This window comes from Nicotiana sylvestris, chromosome 6, assembly GCF_000393655.2.
Source record: "Nicotiana sylvestris chromosome 6, ASM39365v2, whole genome shotgun sequence".
Classification (NCBI taxonomy): domain Eukaryota; kingdom Viridiplantae; phylum Streptophyta; class Magnoliopsida; order Solanales; family Solanaceae; genus Nicotiana; species Nicotiana sylvestris.
The window spans coordinates 31528557-31548969 of record NC_091062.1 but is presented as its reverse complement, the minus strand read 5'-3'; the positions used below and the strand labels follow the sequence as shown (position 1 = coordinate 31548969).

Here is a 20413-nt window from a genome sequence, read left to right as displayed (position 1 = left end):
GCAACCTAAGGAGAGATTTTACACTTTAATGACTTGTCGCTCCCTTGGTTTTGATCACACCACCAAGAAACATTAAGTACTCACGGCACAAATGGCTTCTCACGAAGAAAATAGGAAATTTGAAGCAATTTACTGGATTTCAACCATTGGGGTGGACAAGTCGTGGAGAGAGATTTCCTGTTGCGCCAATTTTCACCCTAGGAAGCAAAGTTGTGTTTATATCGACAGGTTCATTTATTTTGTAAATAAATCTCAATGTGACTGACATAGGTGCATTCAGTGTTAGAGATGAAAGTTTACTAGAATGATTTCGTTCCCTGATGGGAAATGGTCATTCAGTTTTTCAGAATCTTTGCCAAGAATAGTAGAAATAAAGGGACAAGTTGCACTTTTAGATCACAAAAATTTCGGAGGTGATGAAATGATTCTTCTACTACCTTTTATTGCTACATTATGCATATACAACTTTGTTTTTGTTTATAGTTGCTAAGTATTGTGGCACTAAATATCTACAAATTTCAAAGTGGATGGATATAAGCTGCAGAGGCAAGGTTATAGCCCCAGTGAAGAATGAGCTTCTTTTAGAATTTTCGGCTAAATTAGCAAGGAGATCAGCTGGAATATTGCCTTTCCTAAATGTACGAAGGAATTGAAATTGACTTTCCAGGTTCATGTGTTAGACTTATCTGATAGATCCTCTTGAATTTGCCATGAACATCTAATCTCTCCCTTTATCATTAGCATAATTTGGAGGGAGTCTGATTCCACACTCTAAATTTTATTGTAGCTTATTTTCCTCAAATTTTCTTACGAGATTAATTGTTGTGCTTAATCCATACAAGAATACAATGTAAACATAAGAACTAGTGTTCTTTTTAACGAAACAACTATGTGCAAACATAAATCTATGCTAGGAAAATTAAAGTTTCTTCATAGTGATTTGTTTGTGATGTTTAGTCATACAGAGCCCATCTTCATGTCATCTAATTAATTGCTAAATATATTTTCATCTACTTAAACATCATATCACCATCCTATGCTTTTCATTGCATATTTTTGTTGGGGATTTTTTTTCTTGGGGGGAGGGGGGATTTCTAGCATATGAGGATAAACAATCTACCTTGTGGAAGCAGTCATATATTGCGGAATATGCTTGAGTTATTATCAACAGTCTGTACTTTTAATTAAGACCGTATAGTGTAGGTGGTTGATGAATATATTTATTCACTCTCATGTAGTATTACCCAAAGAGCTAGACAAATAATATGAAAACATAGACTTATAGTATGACTTTGGACTAATTGTCTCGAATTTGGAGCTGATAATACAGAGAGATACATCAGCTTTCAAAGTGTAGCATTAAAGATTCTGTAGATATGGAAATGTGTGTAGTTATCTATATTAATGAACCTAATGCATCAAGAAGATCCTTAGTTCTTTAATTTAAAGGAGAAAAAGTAATATTTCTGAATTTGGAACGTGGCATTCACTCATGTAGCCTACAACAACAAAGGCATACATTTGACTAATTAACTCATAAAACAGAAAGTTGGTATCCTCTTAATGTTGTAAGATACAAAAGCACAGAGAAAAAACATTACTAGTATTCAATCCTAAGTAATTAAACACACAGGATAACACTATAAAACAGGACATAGCAAGAAACTGAAAGTGACTTTGATGGAAAGAAATTCTGACTTAATTCTCAAGCTCTGGGCTTGAGCCGACCCTCGTTGGCTAACTTGAACAGCTGTGCCTGAGCTGATGCAGATTTGTCTGAACTGAGTGCTGTGACAAAACTATTCCTCACTTGGTCTGTAGTGTAGGTGAACCTCCTGCTAACCATGGAGTTCAATAAAGAAGCTGTTCCTTCTCTGTAGAGCTCCCCTAAGCCATCCGGGCGAGTGTTTGAAAGTGCTTGCAGTAAGTTCATGTTTGCACCCAAAGCTGGAACACTAGACACACCAAATGCATTGCCTACACTTCCCCACCAGCCGAGTATGCCCCATATTAGTGTTGGGTGAGTCCTCCAGTAGCTGCAATTCATAACATTTCATGTTAGGACAAGTTCTCATTAGGTACATTAGGTATGCGTTAAAAAATTCTTTTTCTTTATTAAACTGTATGTCTAGTCAAATACTGTAATATAAAATGAAACAGCAAATAATTTTCACTTGACTTACTCGCATGTAAAAGGTGGTGAGTTGGGGTCAATTGGAAAGACTCCTGGAGCACTTGGAGTGCCTGGATCAATAGTAGGAGTAGTTGGTGGTGTTTCAACGACAGGAGTAGTTGGTGGTGTTTCAATGATAGGTGTAGAAGGGGTAGTGGGTGTAATACTAGGGGTACTAGGTGTAGGAATACTTGGAGGACTTCCACCATAGTAACCACCCCCTGGAGTGCTTGGAGTGCCAGGGTCAATGGTAGGAGGTGTAGGCGGGGTGACAATAGTAGGTGTGGAGGGGGTGGATGGTGTACTGGGGGTACTAGGTGTAGGTGTAGGAGTACTTGGAGGGCTTCCACTATGAGATGGAGGGGAGGGATAGTAACCACCACCTCCATGGCCTCCTGAAGGAGGCGATGGGGTAGGGTTGTGGTGATGCCCGCCACTAGGGGCGGGATTACCACAGTTTGCAGGTGGTGTTCCTCCATGGCTACCGCCTCCATGCGAAGGTGTTCCGTGAGAAGGTGATGTTCCATGGCCACCTCCTGAATGTGATGGAGGTGTGTGAGAACCTGTTAATCATAAAACTATGTCGTGAGTACTGCAAAATGGTATATATAAAGAGGAGTTAATATATATACACTGACAATAACAGAAAGAGTTTTTGCACTTACTTTAACCTATTGTAACAAGAAATTTGTCTTATTTTCATGTTACGTAACTATAGTTATCTTTTAGGTGACCTATAATGTATAGAGAAGTTAAACTCTAGGTAAGATCATTCAAAATAATATTTGAATAAATGCTCATGTCTCCAAATTTGGGAAGACTTGGAAAAGATGTTGGTTTAGCAAACATATTCTATTATGTACATCTGTGTTGGTTCTTGTTTAGCTATTTTACCTTTATAATTTCTGCTACTACCAGCAAATCAGCCCATTTTAGGTTCATAAAGTAGTTAAAGAAAACATATTAGCTTTTGTCAACTAAACTTTAAAATAACTAGTAACAAGAAGACTATGAAACTATATACGATAAACATTAATCCAAATAACCGCTCACCTAATCTCTTAAACTGAAAATAACCAAGGATATACAATGTGTATAATTCATGTATAATATGTGTATAATTGTGCATAATCAATGTATACCGACTAGAAAAAGTAATTAAACAGCGAATCTGTCCGGGTATTTGAATTAAAGATATGAGAAGAGACCTGTTGGGGGACTTCCGGCATTTGGATCAGGAGAGTAATAAGTCTTTTGTTCTTCAAAAGAAGCAGTAGACATGACAGGAATGACCAAATTCTGTGCAAACAATGCAGCAAAGGCAGCCCAAAGAATTAGAGAAGTCTGCTTTCTTCTTCCCTCCTTCCCCATCTTTGTTTGCTTTCAAAGGAGAGTGACTTAGAGAAAAAAAGAAGAGAGAAGGTGAAAGAGTTAAGTGATGGGAATTGACAAAAGAAAGGAGCTGGATATATAAAGAGTAATGAGATATAGAAGTTAATATAAGCAGGTGAAAGAGTATGTGGTTAGTTGTGTACGTTGCAGGAGCATTTAAATTGTCATTTAAATCTCACTGTGCTGTAGTATACTCCATAGCTCTACACATATCCAAGTATAAGTATTTACCCTGACAAATCAAATTATGTTCCATGTCTTCAGTTATGGAATTGTGGAAAATCAGTATGATAAATTGCTTGTAATATTTTATTAATATGTTGGTGATATGTGCCCATGTTAGAAGCACTACTTATGCTTGTGACTACTAATGCAGTGTCCAGAAGTATAATGTCTTAAGAAAATAAAGTTAGATCTGCTCTTTCCCCCAAAAAAAAAGGAAGTTAAGTTATATGAACTATCGACATATAGAATTTTGTATGCAACCATTGTTTAGTTTAACCTCTACTAGTACGTTCGTTATTATTTTTACTAGATTACTAATAAAATACTATGATAGAGAATTACATGTAATTATCTTACAAGTGACCTAATAATTGTAATATATTTCTAGATTGTCTGTTATTTTCGGGTTAGATTGTATTATTGTATTTTTTATTACCTACATCCAGTTTCATCAGGTTTACTTACTCTATAAGGAGCTAGTTTACCAAATGGCCGCTCGAAAATGGCCAAATAGGACAAGAGGGGTTGCTCAGACGGTCATTACAACCCCCACCTACTCCCTCGGATTATGGATTCGAGTCACCGAAGGAGCAATAGCTCCAAAAAAGGTATCAAAGAGGAATCAGGGTGGGAATCTAAAAAAAAAAAAAAGAATGGCCAAATGGAGCTAGTTTACCAAATAGCCTTGTAAGCATAATCATTTTGTGTGTTATTTGTACATCATGTCCCTTTACAATTTTAAAATTAAGAAAATGATATTTTTAGATCTCTTACGTGTAAAAGACAGATCTTTTTAATTCTCTCATGTATAAAAAAAAAAGGTAGCTAGGATCATAAAACTAAAAACAAGTTTTTAAAGAGCCACATAATCAATTGACCCTATTTTGTTTCTCTGTCAATTGTCTAATGCAGATGGAATACAGAAAGAAACGAGATACATTGTTGAAAAAGGAAATGAGTAGAAGGAACTGATTGCCTGAGAAGTTGTTTCTTTCAGTGCCACTTCCTCCCTCCTGTGCTTTATTTCTTTTTTTGTGTGTTTTTCTCGTGTAAAAAGTGACAAGATTTCTTGTCTTTTTCATTTCAATAAAGAAATTACTAGCATTTTTGGTCTTTTTGAAGCACTTTCTTATAGATCTATTCAAAAGTTCACAACCTTATTATATGTAATGAAGGTTTCAACTCTCAATCATAATAATGGCAAGTGTGAAGATGCCTCTTTCTATATCGATTTCAGAATGTCAAATGTTGCACGAATTAACAGTTGTATATTAGTCAGTGGTGTACGTAAAATTTTGCATGCGCGGTGTCGACTAATTGTTATCACAATTCTACTTGTATGTGAGTTTAAGTTTGGAGTTGTAGTCTTGTAAAGGTATTAAAATTTGACTTCTCGTCCTAAATTGATGTTTATTTTGCATTATGCTCTAGGGTTATCAATCTATAATCATACATGTACATTATTTTTTAATTAAGTACTATTATCTACCCATATATTAAGTATATCATTAGTGTCTCCTCCACTGGATCTAGGGTCAAATCCTTTTTCTTGCGGTTGTGCTGGTCTATTTTTAACTCAAATGGCCGTTCGCAGCATTGAAGAAAGCATGATGCAAAATGCTCTAAGAGAGTTGATACTACCTGCGGTCCATAATAAATGATTTTTTGTTTTTTTATTTTAGTCCAAAATAAGTGACTTTTTATGTAATCAAGAAGAAATTAACTTTATTTTTTCCAAACTTTGCCCTTGTTTACAAATTCCAATACATCAAGTTAACAATATGTAATTTAGTCAAAATACCTTTTTTCTCCGGGAGTTAGTATTTTCTTAAATGGTGTGTGAAAAGCAAAAAGGTCACTTATTATGAACTCGGGGGAGTAACTAGTTTATGAAAATAGCCACTCCCAATGGAGGTTTACATGTCCCTGAATTTGTTGTAATATATTGCACTAAAGATGTTTGAAATCAGTCGTCAATCTAAGCAAATGGTTATAATGAAGGTTGTTAGAGCTGTTAAATGGATGTTTAAAACTGTCATTATACTGCTGCCGACAGTAGATGTGTTTATAATTCAATATTAATGATCACATTTCTAGTTTGACGTTTAATATTCTGCATATTGATACAAGAGGTTCAGCAATAAGGTGACACTTGGTAAGCATGGTACAGTATAAAAAATAGTAGCCCTGAGTGCCCTGATATATCAGGTTTAATGCCCCTGACAGACAACTAGGTCAAGCAGTACGTTGTGAATTGCAGTAGTAAATGAGACAGCAAAACAATTGTCCCTACATTCGCATTTTAATTAGAATTTTCACTAAAAAAACAAACATAAAAAGTTAAACATACGAAAAAAAAAATACTAAGGGGTTTCAACATCTCCTATGTATACATAAAAAAAAAAAATTAACCAAATAAACACGATACACACTCCTCGTCCTCCCCCCCCCCCCCTCTTTCTGTGTTAGTCTTGTGTTTAAGACACCTTTGACTGTTGGCTTCGGTATCGAGAAAAAATTGGATTACCTTCAAATTCAATGGTGGTTGGAGTACCACTGTACTAGCTAGGTTTATATGGTTGTTGCAGCCTAAGTTGTAAGGATGTACATGAGGATCTCTACTCAACCTTTAGCAGTACAGGGGAAGAAATCGGCGGCAGAGCCAGGATTTGAATCTTATGGGTTAGGAATTGTTATCCTTTTAAGTTACTGATTCTAAATTAATAATTAATACATATTCAATAAATTTCTTAAGACAAATATATAGTTTGAACAAAAGCTAGTAGATTCGGCCAAACCCGCATATCACACTCTGGCTTCGCCCCCGGAAGAAATGAAACCAACATTATATGAAGGGTCCCTTATATCAATAAGATTTTACAAGTATTCGCTCTATTCCATTTTACTTATTCATTTTAGCAAATCAAGATAAAGATAATTTTTTTTTTAATTTTATCTTTATCATTAATTATTTATTTTCTAAGATTTCTTGAAATGCTATTATTATTATGGATAAAATTATAAAATACATATTTTATTTGTGTTTTTCTTTAAAAAAAAAAGTGCAAAATCAAAAATGAACCATTAAAAATGAACGAATGAAGTATTTGGTGAAATAGTAAGAAAGACCGAGACCATCATTAATATAATGGAGGCCCCATTTCCATGGGCATAATTGCCCATAAAAAACAAGCCAAGTGGTAGGTTTGTCATCTAGGTGATATTTAATGATTTACATTTACCTCCTTTGTTCTGTTACTTAGGGTATCATTATCATGGAAGCCTAACTAGTCTTCCCAGAACATTTATGTCAATTTGATACACGTGTCCCTGTTTGGTGAAAAAATTTAAATTACAGATGAAAGACCAAAAGAAAATATCATTGCAGATCCTTTCGAGCTTCAACCATTGCAAAAAAAATCACAAGTTACGGATAGACAACAAAAGAAGATATATAATGGCATTGCTTGTCATGGAAGCAGACGCGTATTTAGAATTTTCAAAATATGGGTGCATCACTGAAGAGAAAAAAAGATGCTAAATGAGAATCAATCCCTATTCTTTTAGATAAATAACTTAATTTTCGATCAAGTGCATCATTCAACCTTTTTATAGCATGGGTGCCCAGGGGCGGATTTAGGGGGCGCAAGGGTGTTCACCCGAACATCCTTCGCCGAAAAATTACACTGTATATATAAGGCAAAATCTGTTTTCTATCTCTATATATTAAGTTTTGAACACCCTTAATACAATCCAAAAGTGTAGTTTAGTGGTCAAGGGGGTTCAAAATGCACATAAGGTCATGGGTTCAATTCCCACTAGCTATAAAAAAAAAAACTTTTGTGAACCCCCTTCATGGAGATCCTGCCTCTGCCACTGTGGATGCCAGTAGATAATATTAGATTAGTTTTAGGAAATATGTATACAAAATACCTAGTTTGACGGTGATAACATGAGTTCATGTACACCTTTTTTGGGGGCAAAATCCTCCCCTGCATGGAAGTGCATATAATAGGTTAATATATTTTTATATGTTTTTGAGCTAGTATGATGAGTTTCTACAAAGGTCTAAGGTTAAGTTGGTGCAACCTGCGTGGATTTAGGGGGCGGAAGGGGTTCGACTTTAGGAGGCGGAAGGAGTTCACTCAAATCCCTTTCGTCGGAAAATTACATGGTACATATAAGGCAAGATCTATTTTGTACTTCTATATATTATATTTTGAATCCCTTAACACAATCCAAAAGCATAGCTCAGTGGTCAAGGAATTTCAAAACTGGTGAGGTAGTTGGTTCAATTCTCACACTCCGCCATTGAGTGTAAAATTATAGTAGTCGGATTAAACTTAAAAGAATGTTAGATGGGGTTGGAGAAATGAGACATGTTGTTTGGTCGAAAATATGATGTTTTCCAGCCATAAGTTGTATCTTTGGTCTTGTATTTTACTCTTCACTGGACTACTCTGTATAATAGCTAGTGGCAATAACAAGATGGCTGATGAACAGATATTTTTCTAAAAAAGGAAAAAAATTCCCTAAGACTAAAGTAGTTCGTCCTTTACACACTGCCGGCAATTAGGAAGAAGCCAGTGACTGATTGGTTTTATCCCTTTCTTAGACCATCTGTTCACAAGGGCCATTTCAAGTATTCGGACCTGCAAACATTTTGCTTCTATGATTAAAAACTTCTCAAGAAAAGCTAAAGCTTAAAATGCAAAGACAAAAAAGAGGGATGCGAAAATATAAGTCCAAATTAAGTAGAAGCAGAAGTTGTCTTCTTAAAATCAGCAATTTTAGTAAAATGGCATGACCAGTAGCAAGATAGCACCCAATAAGGTGCCACGATCCTTGTTAGTTTTTCCTTTTAATTCAGCGTACATGACAATTGTATGCAATGAGAGGCAGCTTGAAGCGAACAAGTTATATAACAACAACACAACAACAACAATAAATCCAGTGTAATCCCATGAGTGGGATCTCGGGAGGGTAGTGTGTACGAAAACCTTACCCTTACCTTGAGAAGCTAGAGAGATTGTCTCTGATAGACCCTCGGCTCAAGGAAAGATGCAAAATAAGCATTAGCAACCAGTGGCGGAGGCAGAATTTCCACGAAACGGGGTTCAAAAAAAAAAAATGTAGCTAGTGGGAATTGAACCCATGACCTTATGTAGATTTTGAACCCCTTGACCACTAAACTACACTTTTGGATTGTGTTAAGGGTGTTCAAAACTTAATATATAGAGATAAAAAACAGATTTTGCCTTATATATACAGTGTAATTTTTCGGCGAAGGGTGTTCTCGGGTGAACACCCTTGCGCCCCCTAAATCCGCCCCTGTTAGCAACAGACAATAACATTACCAAGATAACAAAGAAACTGAAGCGAAAGACGAACAAGTAGTATAAAAAAAACTGATACTCCCTCCGTTTCAATTTATGTGAACATATTTGACTCGACAAGGAGCTTAAGAAAAAAAAAAAAGACTTTTGAACTTGTGGTGTAAAATGAGGCACATATATTTTGTGTGGCTATAAATTATTACATAAAAGTAAATTATTTTCAAATATGGAAAGAAATCATTTTTTTTGGCACGGACTAAAAAGACACATAAATTGAAACGGAGGGAGTATATCAAACAGGCCAATCAGCAAGATGCTAAAACCGTTTTAAGCACAGAAAATTGGATTTTCTTACAACTTCATCTTTAGTTAGCGTGCTAGAAGTTCATTGTAATAAAGATGCCAAATTTACAGTCACTACCAAGGATTTAACTAAGAGATGAAGTCCAGTAAAGAATAACAAAGGAAATTTGACTACATATATTGCATATCTGTAACTTTATCAAGAGATGGTCCACAAATCACTTATCAAGAGATGGTCTACAAATCAGTACAAACATTAAAGTTAGAGAAAAATCGTAAAGCACAAATTGTCAAAGCAGTACTATAATATATTTTCCTTTTCTCATCTTCCTTATTTAATCTATAATCTGTTTAGTAAGTAAGTTGAAGTTCTATAATTAACATGATTGCAAGAGGAGTATTATAACCAACTATTTATTCATTAGGATAAACCAAGAGTTTTATCAGAGAAGGCAGGATTGAAAAACCAAACCTGCCGCACAATAAGTGGCTCCTGTGAGAGGCTTAATGGTGCTGTCAAAATAGTAAGAAAGCCATTTCTGTTTCCATAAACGATATCTGTGAAAGGCCGATCGCCTACCTGCAAAGGACACATATGAGGTAAAGGAGAAAAAAATTACAAAAGAAAAACAAAAATGAAGAACCACATCTACCATAATAAGTCTTGAGGATTTACAACCAAATTGCCTTTCAATTTCTTCAGCTGTTCCAGCTGGCTTCTTCACCCCTATATTTTAGTGTTAAAGGAATCAGCAGATACTAATTGCATTAACTCAAGGCTAGGGTAAGTGACAAGAAAACATGACAGATAACTGGATTTACTATTCGAAGGGTACCATAGTAAATATGCCTTAGGCCCAATTTACGTAGTACCTTTTTAGTCTGCCCCAAAAAGAATATCTTTCTGTAATTCGAAATAATTCATCTTTAAACTCTCCATATTACTTTTAATGGGATGTTTTAGACCACAAGTTTCAAATGTAGTTCTTTTTCAAAAAATTCATATTCTGTCAAACATCATCATATAAATTGGGATGGACAGTAAGACATTTGAGATTTTGTACTCCCCTCAAAGTTTATATTGCACACATATTTCACCCTGTTCAGCTAACATAACAGTATTATTCTACACAATTTTCGTAAATTTCAACAACAATAAACCCTATATGATATCATAAATAGGTCTGGGGAGGGTAGTGACTAGTGTGTACGCAGACCTTAACCCTACCTTATAACGGTAAAGAGGTTGTTTCCGATAGACCCTCGGCTCAGGGAACAATGGAGAAAAGATAAAGCAGCCAAGTAGCAAACGATGGTAACAACAATGTAATATGGTATCGAGTTAATGACACAACATGTAATAATAAAGAACCATGATAAGATAATACAAAACTGGTAAGCTTAGGAGAAACACGCTACTATCAGTCAACCTACCACCCTAATCCTCGACTTCCACACCTTTCTATCGTGGGTCATATCCTCGGTAAGCTGAAGCAACGACATGTCATACCTAATTACCTCTCCCAATACTTCTTAGGCCTACTCGTTCCCTTCCTCAGACCCGCCATGGACAACCCCTCACACCTCCTGACTGGGGCATCTATGTCTCTCCTCTTCACATGCACAAACCATCTCAACCTCGATTCCTGCAACTTGTCCTCCATAGATGTCACTCCTACCTTATCCCTAATATAAGGTCATTCTTAATCTTGTCTTTCCTGGTATGCCCACACATCCATCTCAACATCCTCATTTCAGCTATTTTCATCTTCTGGACATGAACTTCTTAACATGCCAGCACTCAGGGCCATATAACATAATTTTCAAGAATTCAAATCCATTTAACTCCTCACTAAACTTTGATGTGATGTTTTCTCTGTTAAACCAAATTTTAACTATTACTTCAATATTTTCTTCCAATATCAGTAATATAACACGTAAGATACAATAACAATCTTAAACTCCGTTCTAGTCAAACACTGTCACACAAAAGTCGATGCAGGTTGTACCAAATAGCATATGCATAGAACACAACTTACTGTGTCTAATGACTTTAATTCCAATTGCACGTTCAAGAATTCGTGCTTTTCTACCATCAGGGTCATATTCATCTAGTCCTACAAATTCCCAAATCATCAAACACTTAGTTCTGCAGAAAAAGAAAACACATTTAAAGTTACAACAAAACCCACAAAACCAATCATAATTCCTAATAAGATTACCTGCAGAATTGCTGAAAACTGCAATATTATCACCAAACAAAGATTTACACTGGCCTATGGATGAAGCAAGAGGAGACCACAAGTTCAAAGAATAAGGAACAGTAATAGTATTGTCCTTGTCAAAAACTACACCTTCAAAACCTCTTTTCTTCAGCTCAGCCCAATCAATATACCTTATATCTGGCACAAACACATTTGGTATTGCCAAGTTCTTGTTTTTGTAGAGAATCCCTGTAAAACAAGCAATTCCCTCCACGTTAATCCTCTGTCCCAATGCAGCTTTAAAACCTGCCCACCAACTGTTTGTTCTAATACTCGAACGAGTGATCACTGCAGTTTCTTGCTCCTCATTATCTTTTCTTTGATGGGGTTTCTCGTTTTCAACAGAAGGATAGAATTCTTGCCAAAATATATTGTTCAGTCTATCTGGGCCTGAATTTTTCTTGTGTTTTTCTTGTTCTTGATAACAACTGTGCGTAGAACTGAACACAAAGGAATTGTTTGTGCAGCGGGTAGGAGTGTGTGGAAAATGTGAGAGAAAAACAAATGTTTTCTTGTGGAAATGAAGGGAATGATTGGAGGGGAAATGCTTAGGAATGTAATAGTAACAAGTGTGCCATGGTGTAACTGAAGTTGACTGCATAATCTATCCTATAATTTATTTGTTGAATATTAAGGAAGTATGTGTTCAATGTGCAGATAAGGAAACTTTCTCATGGCATTATTAATGGAATCTCCATCTTTGTACGTCATTCTACATTCCCGCAGAAAGTAGAGGGGTTGGGTGGCCAAGATATGGTCTTAGCCACTCAATTGAGGGACAAAGTTTTAGTTGGAGATTTTCTGAGGTTCTCAGAAATTGGGCCAAGATCTACAAATGAAAGGGTGGAAACTGGCATTATGGCCCAATGAGATATACAATCCAATCAATGGGTTGACCTAAGTGGAAAATCTCTAAAAATTGCACGGGGCGCCCTATTTGGTCGCCCCCATTTAACCTATACCCATTTTTTTTAAACTTTTAACTTGTACCCACTTTTTAAACAATTTCCGCCCCTTTCTCCTCCTCCTTCTCCTCCTCAAAGTTATATCCGCCTCTTCTTTCTCAAACTTCTCCTTCTCCCTTTTCTGCAAGAAATTTGTTGCGGCTATGTATATAACTTGTGAATGCAAGTTCCTTGGTGGTTGTCTGAGATTGTACAGTGTGGTGGAGCTACTGAATCTTTTGGATATGTCATCTTAGGGATCATTACTGTTCTTGGTAGTCTAAGTCTTTGTTGTTTTCATTTCAAAGTGGAATGCTTTTTCTGTGTTGCTTCTCTTTTACTGCATAACACGACATTACCCTTAATCATTGTCATTCTCTTATTTTAAAGTTGTAACTGAACCTATAAGCCAGACTTCGACTCCAACATATCATAAAGATAAATCCTCATAAGGATTTCCTAATTGTTTTATATTTTCAAATATCAGTTGTTTAGCAATAAAAATGGCTGAGCAAAGCTGAGTGTGAGTTAGACAAAATGAGGTTTGCTGTATTTAAAGTGGACGATAACATAAAAAGTTTATTTTTCCAGAAAAAACTTCAGCTCTAGAGCTGAAATTCGCTAGTTATAAACAAAAACTTCAGCTCTAGAGCTGAAGTTCGCCAGTTACAAACAAAAACTTCAGCTCTAGAGCTGAAGTTCGATAGTTACAAAACAAAAACTTCAGCTCTAGCGCTGAAACTTACAAACAAAAACTTCAGCTCTAGAGCTGAAGTTCGATAGTTAAAAAACAAAAATTTCAGCTCTAGAGCTGAAGTTCGCCAGTTACAAACAAAAACTTCAGCTCTAGAGCTGAAGTTCGACAGTTACAAAACAAAAACTTGAGCTCTAGAGCTGAACTTCAGGCCCGGCTACTAGAATGCTGAAGTTTTGCGCGATTGTCTTTGCTACTTCAGCCCCGTATGCTGAAGTTATGCGAAAAAGCGGGTACGCTTGCAATTTTTTTACAAAGCGGGCACAAGTTAAAACGTGACACAAAAAGCGGGTATAGATGCAAATGCCCCGGAAAATCTGGTCTGACCCAAGCATTTAGATAAAGAAGAATTAACTTAAATAGCCACACACACACAAATGATTAAACTAAAAATAGCTAGTAGATGTATAATATAGTGTGTATAACCATGAATAGTTAATGCATAATTTTATATACTGGCTAGAAAAGTAAATAGTGAATCTGATCGACTATTTGTGTAAAAATTCCTTAGATAAATAGGCCATTTGCATAAGCTTATAAGCACATTTAGATCCCCTTTTCTATGCTTTTGATAAAAGTATGTATAATAGCTTGTTTGGAAAAAACAGCTTATTTTGAGAAGTGCTTTTAAAAAAAGTACTTTTGGAGAGAAACAGTTTGTGTTTGGCTAATCACTCTGAAAAGCACTTTTGAGCAGTAATTTGTGTTTGGCCAAGCTTTTTAGAAAGTGCTTTTAAGTATCAAATTACGAATAAGGACATGAATAGATTTACTTAATGATTAATATTATAAGTAAATAAATAATTTCAAAAATTTGTTATTACATGCAATAATTAAATCTTTTCATTTTATTTAAGTAAACTATAAAAATAATTTAAAAGTACTTACTTTTAATATAAGTTAAATATATTAAAAATCATTCAACAAAATATAAAAATATTCACCCCTAAAGTCACTATATATTAGAAAGCTATCCTAAAAATAATAAGAAATATTTATACATTAATATTCTAAGTATTAGGTTTAACGGTTATGTTGGTATATACTATATTTTGTTATGGGTATTCTTAGTAAGAAGAAAAGTCAAAACCGCATCTGCTTCTGCTTTTGCGAAGAAGCTACTTTTTCTGTTTCTCAGAAACTGATTCTGCTTCTTCCCAAAAGCATTCCCCCCCCCCCCAAAAAAAGCTTGGCTAAACACCTCAAGTGAGGGGAAAAAAGTACTTGACGAGAATCGGTATGTGTTTGGCTAATTAATTTGAAAAGCACTTTTGAACAGCAATTAGTGTTTGACCAAGCTTTTGAAAACTGCTTCTGAGTGTATTTTTCTCAAAAGTGCTTCTCAAAAAAGTGTTTTTGAAGAGAAGCTACATTTTTATGCTTCTCAAAAAATGCTTCTGCTTCTCCTCAAAAGCACTTTTTCCTTCTAAAAGCTTAGCCAAACATCTCAATTTTTTACCAAAAGCACTTTTGGCCAAAAAAAACATTTTTGGCCCAAAAAAAAGCTTGGCCAAACATTATGAGTCATAAGCAGCCAAAAGTCATAAGTTTGATCAACCCAACTAAAAATATTTCAGTTGATAAATTGTTTTAATATATAAAACGACAATTCTTGCATTTATTCGAGAAGAAGTTGATGGATCTGATTACATGTACACCTATCTATATTCTATATCTATCTATATCTATCTATATTATTATAAAAGCACGAATAATTTATGCTAAATATTGAACGATTAAAATATTCTCGAAATATTGATCGACTTTTGTGCCCTTAAATATTTGTATAATTTAAGGATCTAATTGTAAATTACCTAATGATGGAATTCTTTTTCGACTTAAACTACATATACACCACCCTACAAAGTTGATTCTACTTGGATTCAAAAGGCATGTCCATAATTTTCTTTTAAAAAGAATTATTATTCCTAATTACAATATATATATATATATATATATATATATATATATATAAAATTGTGGGAGAATAGGAGATTTATATAGCATATTGTAAAGTCAATACAAGATTCTTCCCCACGATGTATTGTATTTGAAAAAGGAAGAGTCTATATGCTTAATTTCCCCTTCCGTACGGCAATTCCGGAACGTGCGAATTTTGAATTCTATTTGGAGAAGGGAAAAAAATTTAATTAATTTAGGGGTCTTAAATTTTTACAATTATAAAAGAAAATTTAGTATTAAGCACTTAAAAAATTTGTAACATTTTAAGTTAAGTAAAAAATCTTACAACCCTTTAAAATCTTAAATTATATTAGTTCATATAAAGTTAAAAACTAAATTAAGTTAGATATCTTTTATAACATACTTTGTTTTCCTAAATATTATAAGTTACTACATAATTCAAATAATTGAGTTAATTTTAAAATATTAATTAATAAAAAAATAATTAAATAACAATTTTTTTTAAAAAAAATCTAATTTTAAAGGAAAAATAATGCGTGGGCAAGTTTCTATGAATATCTTTCTTTTACATGACAATAAAGTAGTTCTAATAATGCAGATGAGACTTAAGAAAATTTATCATCTTTGTAAGTTAAGACGATATCATTTGAATTCAAGTATTTTGTTTATGTAATACCATTAATTTCTAGATTCAAAATGATTGTCGTATTTTTATCACGTCAATTACTCTACAATGATCATTTCATCTTGTAAATAATTTGTTGATAAATTTAGTTAGTTGTTCTTTCACATAAGAGTTCTGACTAAAGATTTACGTGCAACGCAGGTACATAATGACTAGTCTATATTATATTCCTTAGCGAAATGTTGTTCGTCTTTTTTACCCTTTAAAAATAGCTTTCACATTAGACAAAACTGTAATTTAAGTTATTCTCCTAATATTTAGGATTTTGAGATCAATTTAAAATTTTGCATATTAAATCTTTCCTTATTAAACTTGGTAAAAAGTTCTATTATTTAGGAATTAGGATTTATTAATATGTTACCGCATATAAATTATACCAATTGACTATATCGTTGATTCAATACTTATAAACTAAGACGGGAATGATTAAATATGCATTAAGAAAATTATTATTTTATTCATACAAAATAATTAATTCATATTCAGTTAACATCCAAATGATTGTTTGATAACATATTTAATCATACTAATTTGTACAAGCCTAAATCTATTTATATCTCTATCTATCTATCTATCTACTATATTAAAGCCCTATCAAAATATCGTTCGGCTTTTTTACCCTTTGTAAATGTATTCCACGCCGAATATAATTGTAATCTTAATCATTAATACTTTTTAGGCAAATTTTCTTTTTTTTCCCGGTTTAGAACTCTTTAGGCTTTTATTTGCTTAGGATTAGGTTTCTTTACTGTCGTATTGCTTTCTTTTAGGTTTAGGCTTCTTTAAGTTTTTTTTTTTTTTTTTTTGGATTTCCTTAAATTTAGAATATTTTATTGCCAATATTAATTAGTCGCAAGTTGAAATACAGCGGAAGGTTTAGGATTCTTTAAAATGTTGTGCCTTTTCTTTTTATATTTATGATTCACTTTAGTTGTCTAGAATGTTAAGATCAAAATAAAAATGTCCGTGCATCCTTAATACACAATTGCAAATTGAAAGATGGTCAATTGTGATTTTTATTTACAATGTCTTATATATGATCATCAATTTAAAACTGATTTATTTATAAATTTTGCATAGGTTGTTTAGGTCATTGCATTCATAATTTAAAATTAATTCCCAATTAAAGTGAGCCTATTTATTTGTTTAAATTTTTTTATCTATAGCTTATATATATATATATATATATTATATATACTATATCTATATCTATAATATAGATATCTATATCTATATTATATTAAAAGCACGAAGACCCTTAGCAAAATGTCGTTCGCCTTTTTTACCCTTTAAAACATAAAGTTCCCATTGGACAATATAATAATTTAAGTATTGTAATATTTTTTGGTAATTTTGGTAAATAATCTTGAATTATTTGTTATTATGTTAAATTTCATTCATGTTTCTTATTTCTTCACGTTTCTTACACAAGGAAACCTAACTTTAACTCTCATTAAATGACATTATCTCATTAAATTGGTTAGATTCCTTTTACTCTTTGAAGTATTAAATGAGTTTTTATGTTTGCCTTAATTATTTGGTAAAAGTTTTCGTCACGGCTGTTGCACAAGGAAAGTTCGGACTTGAGACTTAGTTAGATTCCCTTTACATTTGGTAAAAGTTGGGACTTGGGACACAAGGAATGTTGGAGTATTAAATGTGCCTTAATTATTTGGTAAAAGTTCCTTCACGTTGGTTACACAAGGAAAGTTTTGACTTGGTTAAATTCCTTCACATTATGACTTATATTTCAGTAGAAGTCTTTATTATTTGGTAAATTTTTCTTGTCTTTTTGACCTACACACAAATTTACTTTATATAATTCCTTTCACGTGTCAAATTGTGTACCATAATACTTTTATAAAAAAAGCTACAGTGTCACAATTTAATCGTCAAACTTCGCCCTATTCTAACATTGCGATTTCAGATTTTGTTTCTTTTACTAATATCAACATCTCTTTGCCACTTCATACTTTGCAAGCACGTTTGTATGCACCAGTTTTTAGTGTTGCATCAAGAAATTATCTTCAGTGTTGCATCAAGAAATTTTTATTATATAATATTTTGTTTCATGTTTTGGACTTGGCTAATTTCAAATCTCACGTAATTTATTATTTTGCTACAGATTATTGAACAATTACAATTCATCACAGAAAATCGGTTAGACATTCGGTCTAAGTCTTATTACTTAAATATTAGTATTATTTTTCTTTTGTTGTATAATTAATAATACATATTGCTATGCCAGCTCAAGTTGCTTGTTTTACAAAAAAAAAAATTAAATATTAGATTATCTCCTTCAATTATGTGTAATATTAATACTACATGATTTACAATTTTGTTATTTGCAATTGCCATGCTTGAATCACTCATATTTCAACAATTACCTCCGTTCAGGTAAACAATCTTTTTTATATCATAGAAATAATCAATTATTGAATTAGTCACTTTGATAACTTGTAAAACTTTTATGCATGCTTTATTTTAGGTACACCTGCAATGACCAGTGAAAAGGAATTGTCAGACCAATTTGTCTCAATTAATAGTCTAAGAGTATCTGATTCATCTTGGGTAATACGAGTCTTAGTATTTGGGAGTGGAATAGTACAAGAGTTCAATAATCTATATTTATCTATACTATATTAAAAGCACGAAGGCCCTTAGCGAAATGTCGTTCGCATTTTTTTCCCTTTAAAAATAAATTTCACATTAGACAAAATAGTCATTTAATTATTTTCCTAATATTTAGGAGTTATAAATCAACTAAATTTTGTGCATTTTATTTTCCTAATATTTAGGAGTTCCAAATGAACTAAAATTTTGCATAACAAATATTCCTTGTTTGAACTTCTGTGATGAGACCCAACGTGCAATAAGCATGAAAAACTAAACAAAATATTTCCTATTTTGAGAATAAGCAAACTTAACGCTTAGAATTGGTAGTAGATTGCTTCGTTGGCAATGAGAAATTTTATTTTTATGTCCTAATTTTGGTATAAGAATATTCAGCTTTCAAATAATCTTTTCTGTCTATATTTACTTTTACCAAAGTAAGAAAAAAATAAGAAGCCCAAACAATTAATATTCTTTAATTACAATTAGTGCAAAAAATTGTTAAGCAAAATTATAGTTAAGCATGAAAACCTAATCAAAGCTAACGATATAACATTAGAGAAGTAAATAAATTTGAGTGGACTTCATTTTCTAATTTCTCATATTATTCAATGAGAATACATGTCGTACCTACTTTTGAAATTCTAATTACCATTAAGTTCTAACTTTCTAGATATTATTTTTGTATAATATTTGAAAAGCACACTGATCAATAATAAGATAAATTACTAAAAAGATATATAAGAATATAAAAGGTGGAGAGAGAGAGAATGGTTGATAGTTCTATCAACACAAAAATTCAAAAGTGAAATATTAGATTAATTTTTTACTTCAATAATGCAAAATATTTAGTGGATAAAATTATAATTACAATTAAATATTTAAACTATGAATGAGCTAATATATGAAGAATTTGAATGAATAAAAAATATATTATTTTCTTTAATGCTAAGAACAATAATTAAATCTTTGAATTACTAATTAGCAAAAGAACTCAATTTAGTTATTTTTAATAAAAGTATTTTATGTTATTTGTTTGTTTTCAGTATTAGGCTATAGAAATAACAATAATTTTCATAAGATACTTCTATAAAATTCCTTAGAAATCACAATAAGGTATATGAGGACTTTTATTGGTAAAATTTCTTCCCCATTGAGCTAATAAAATAGGATCTTTTTACCCATAAAAAATAACTTTCATATTAGATAAAATTGTAATTTAAATAATTTTCCTAATATTTAGGACCTTGGAATCACCTAAAAATTTGCCTATAATATCCTTCCTTATTAAACTAGATACGAAGTCCTACTATTTAAGAGTTTAAAATCTATCAATATTTTACCTTATATAAAGTGTGCTATTTGAAAATAAATCCATATATGTAACATGTAGGATGTTTATTGTGATTAGCAAATAATTTATATGAAATCATCCGTTCATCACGAAGCACTATAAAGAAGATATAAAATTCATTCAAAACACTAAGCACGTAAAATTGTGTGACGACCCAAAGGGGTCATCACCGGTTTTTTCCCTTTTTTCCGTGCTTCCGATGCCTTGAAAACCTCACCTTTAGTTGCCTCGATTTACGTGCGCAGTCCAGGCGCGTAGCCGGAAAAGCTTATGTGTTAAATTATGTGAAATTTGATAAATTGTGGCTTTAAAATGGTTAAAGATGACTTTGGTCAACATTTTGGGTAAACGGACCCGGACCCGTGATGTGATGGTCCTGGAGGGTCCGTAGAAAAATATGGGACTCGGGCGTATGCCCGGAATCGAAATCCGAGGTCCCGAGCCTGA

At 33.0% G+C, this 20413-nt stretch overlaps 2 protein-coding genes across 4 annotated transcripts; both read right to left on the bottom strand.

Annotated features, from left to right (window-relative positions):
- Positions 1-1437: 1437 nt before the first annotated feature.
- LOC104244525 (protodermal factor 1-like) lies at positions 1438-3640 on the bottom strand. The gene is made up of 3 exons (XM_009799968.2): positions 3382-3640; positions 2184-2736; positions 1438-2036 (listed from the first exon to the last, which is right to left on the bottom strand). Exons 1-3 carry the CDS (start codon positions 3542-3544, stop codon positions 1706-1708), a joined length of 1047 nt encoding a protein of 348 aa, XP_009798270.1. The 5' UTR covers positions 3545-3640; the 3' UTR covers positions 1438-1705.
- A 4514-nt stretch (positions 3641-8154) lies between these two features.
- On the bottom strand, positions 8155-12474 carry LOC104244524 (phosphatidylglycerophosphate phosphatase 1, chloroplastic/mitochondrial). 3 transcript variants are annotated; one of them, XM_009799964.2, is made up of 5 exons: positions 11652-12472; positions 11469-11546; positions 10083-10156; positions 9902-10009; positions 8155-8442 (listed from the first exon to the last, which is right to left on the bottom strand). In XM_009799964.2, exons 1-5 carry the CDS (start codon positions 12292-12294, stop codon positions 8329-8331), a joined length of 1017 nt encoding a protein of 338 aa, XP_009798266.1. In that variant the 5' UTR covers positions 12295-12472; the 3' UTR covers positions 8155-8328. The 3 variants fall into 3 exon arrangements, with proteins under 3 accessions (XP_009798266.1, XP_009798267.1, XP_009798268.1); XM_009799965.2 differs by lacking the exon at positions 11469-11546 and having other exon boundaries at positions 11652-12473; XM_009799966.2 differs by lacking the exon at positions 8155-8442 and having other exon boundaries at positions 9916-10005; positions 11652-12474.
- Positions 12475-20413: the final 7939 nt, after the last annotated feature.

Bases quoted from the DNA above. Each gene is read 5' to 3' on its own strand.
- LOC104244525 (XM_009799968.2), bottom strand. From the start codon at position 3,544: ATGGGGAAGGAGGGAAGAAGAAAGCAGACTTCTCTAATTCTTTGGGCT. The intron at 2,737-3,381 runs GTCTCTTCTCAT...TATGATTAACAG, and splicing joins TGCCGGAAGTCCCCCAACAG to GTTCTCACACACCTCCATCA. The intron at 2,037-2,183 runs GTAAGTCAAGTG...TATGAATTGCAG, and splicing joins TCACCACCTTTTACATGCGA to CTACTGGAGGACTCACCCAA.
- LOC104244524 (XM_009799964.2), bottom strand. From the start codon at position 12,294: ATGCAGTCAACTTCAGTTACACCATGGCACACTTGTTACTATTACATT. The intron at 10,157-11,468 runs GTAAGTTGTGTT...ACTAAAATATAG, and splicing joins AATTAAAGTCATTAGACACA to GGGTGAAGAAGCCAGCTGGA. The intron at 8,443-9,901 runs GTTTGGTTTTTC...AAATGTTTGCAG, and splicing joins AGCCACTTATTGTGCGGCAG to GTCCGAATACTTGAAATGGC.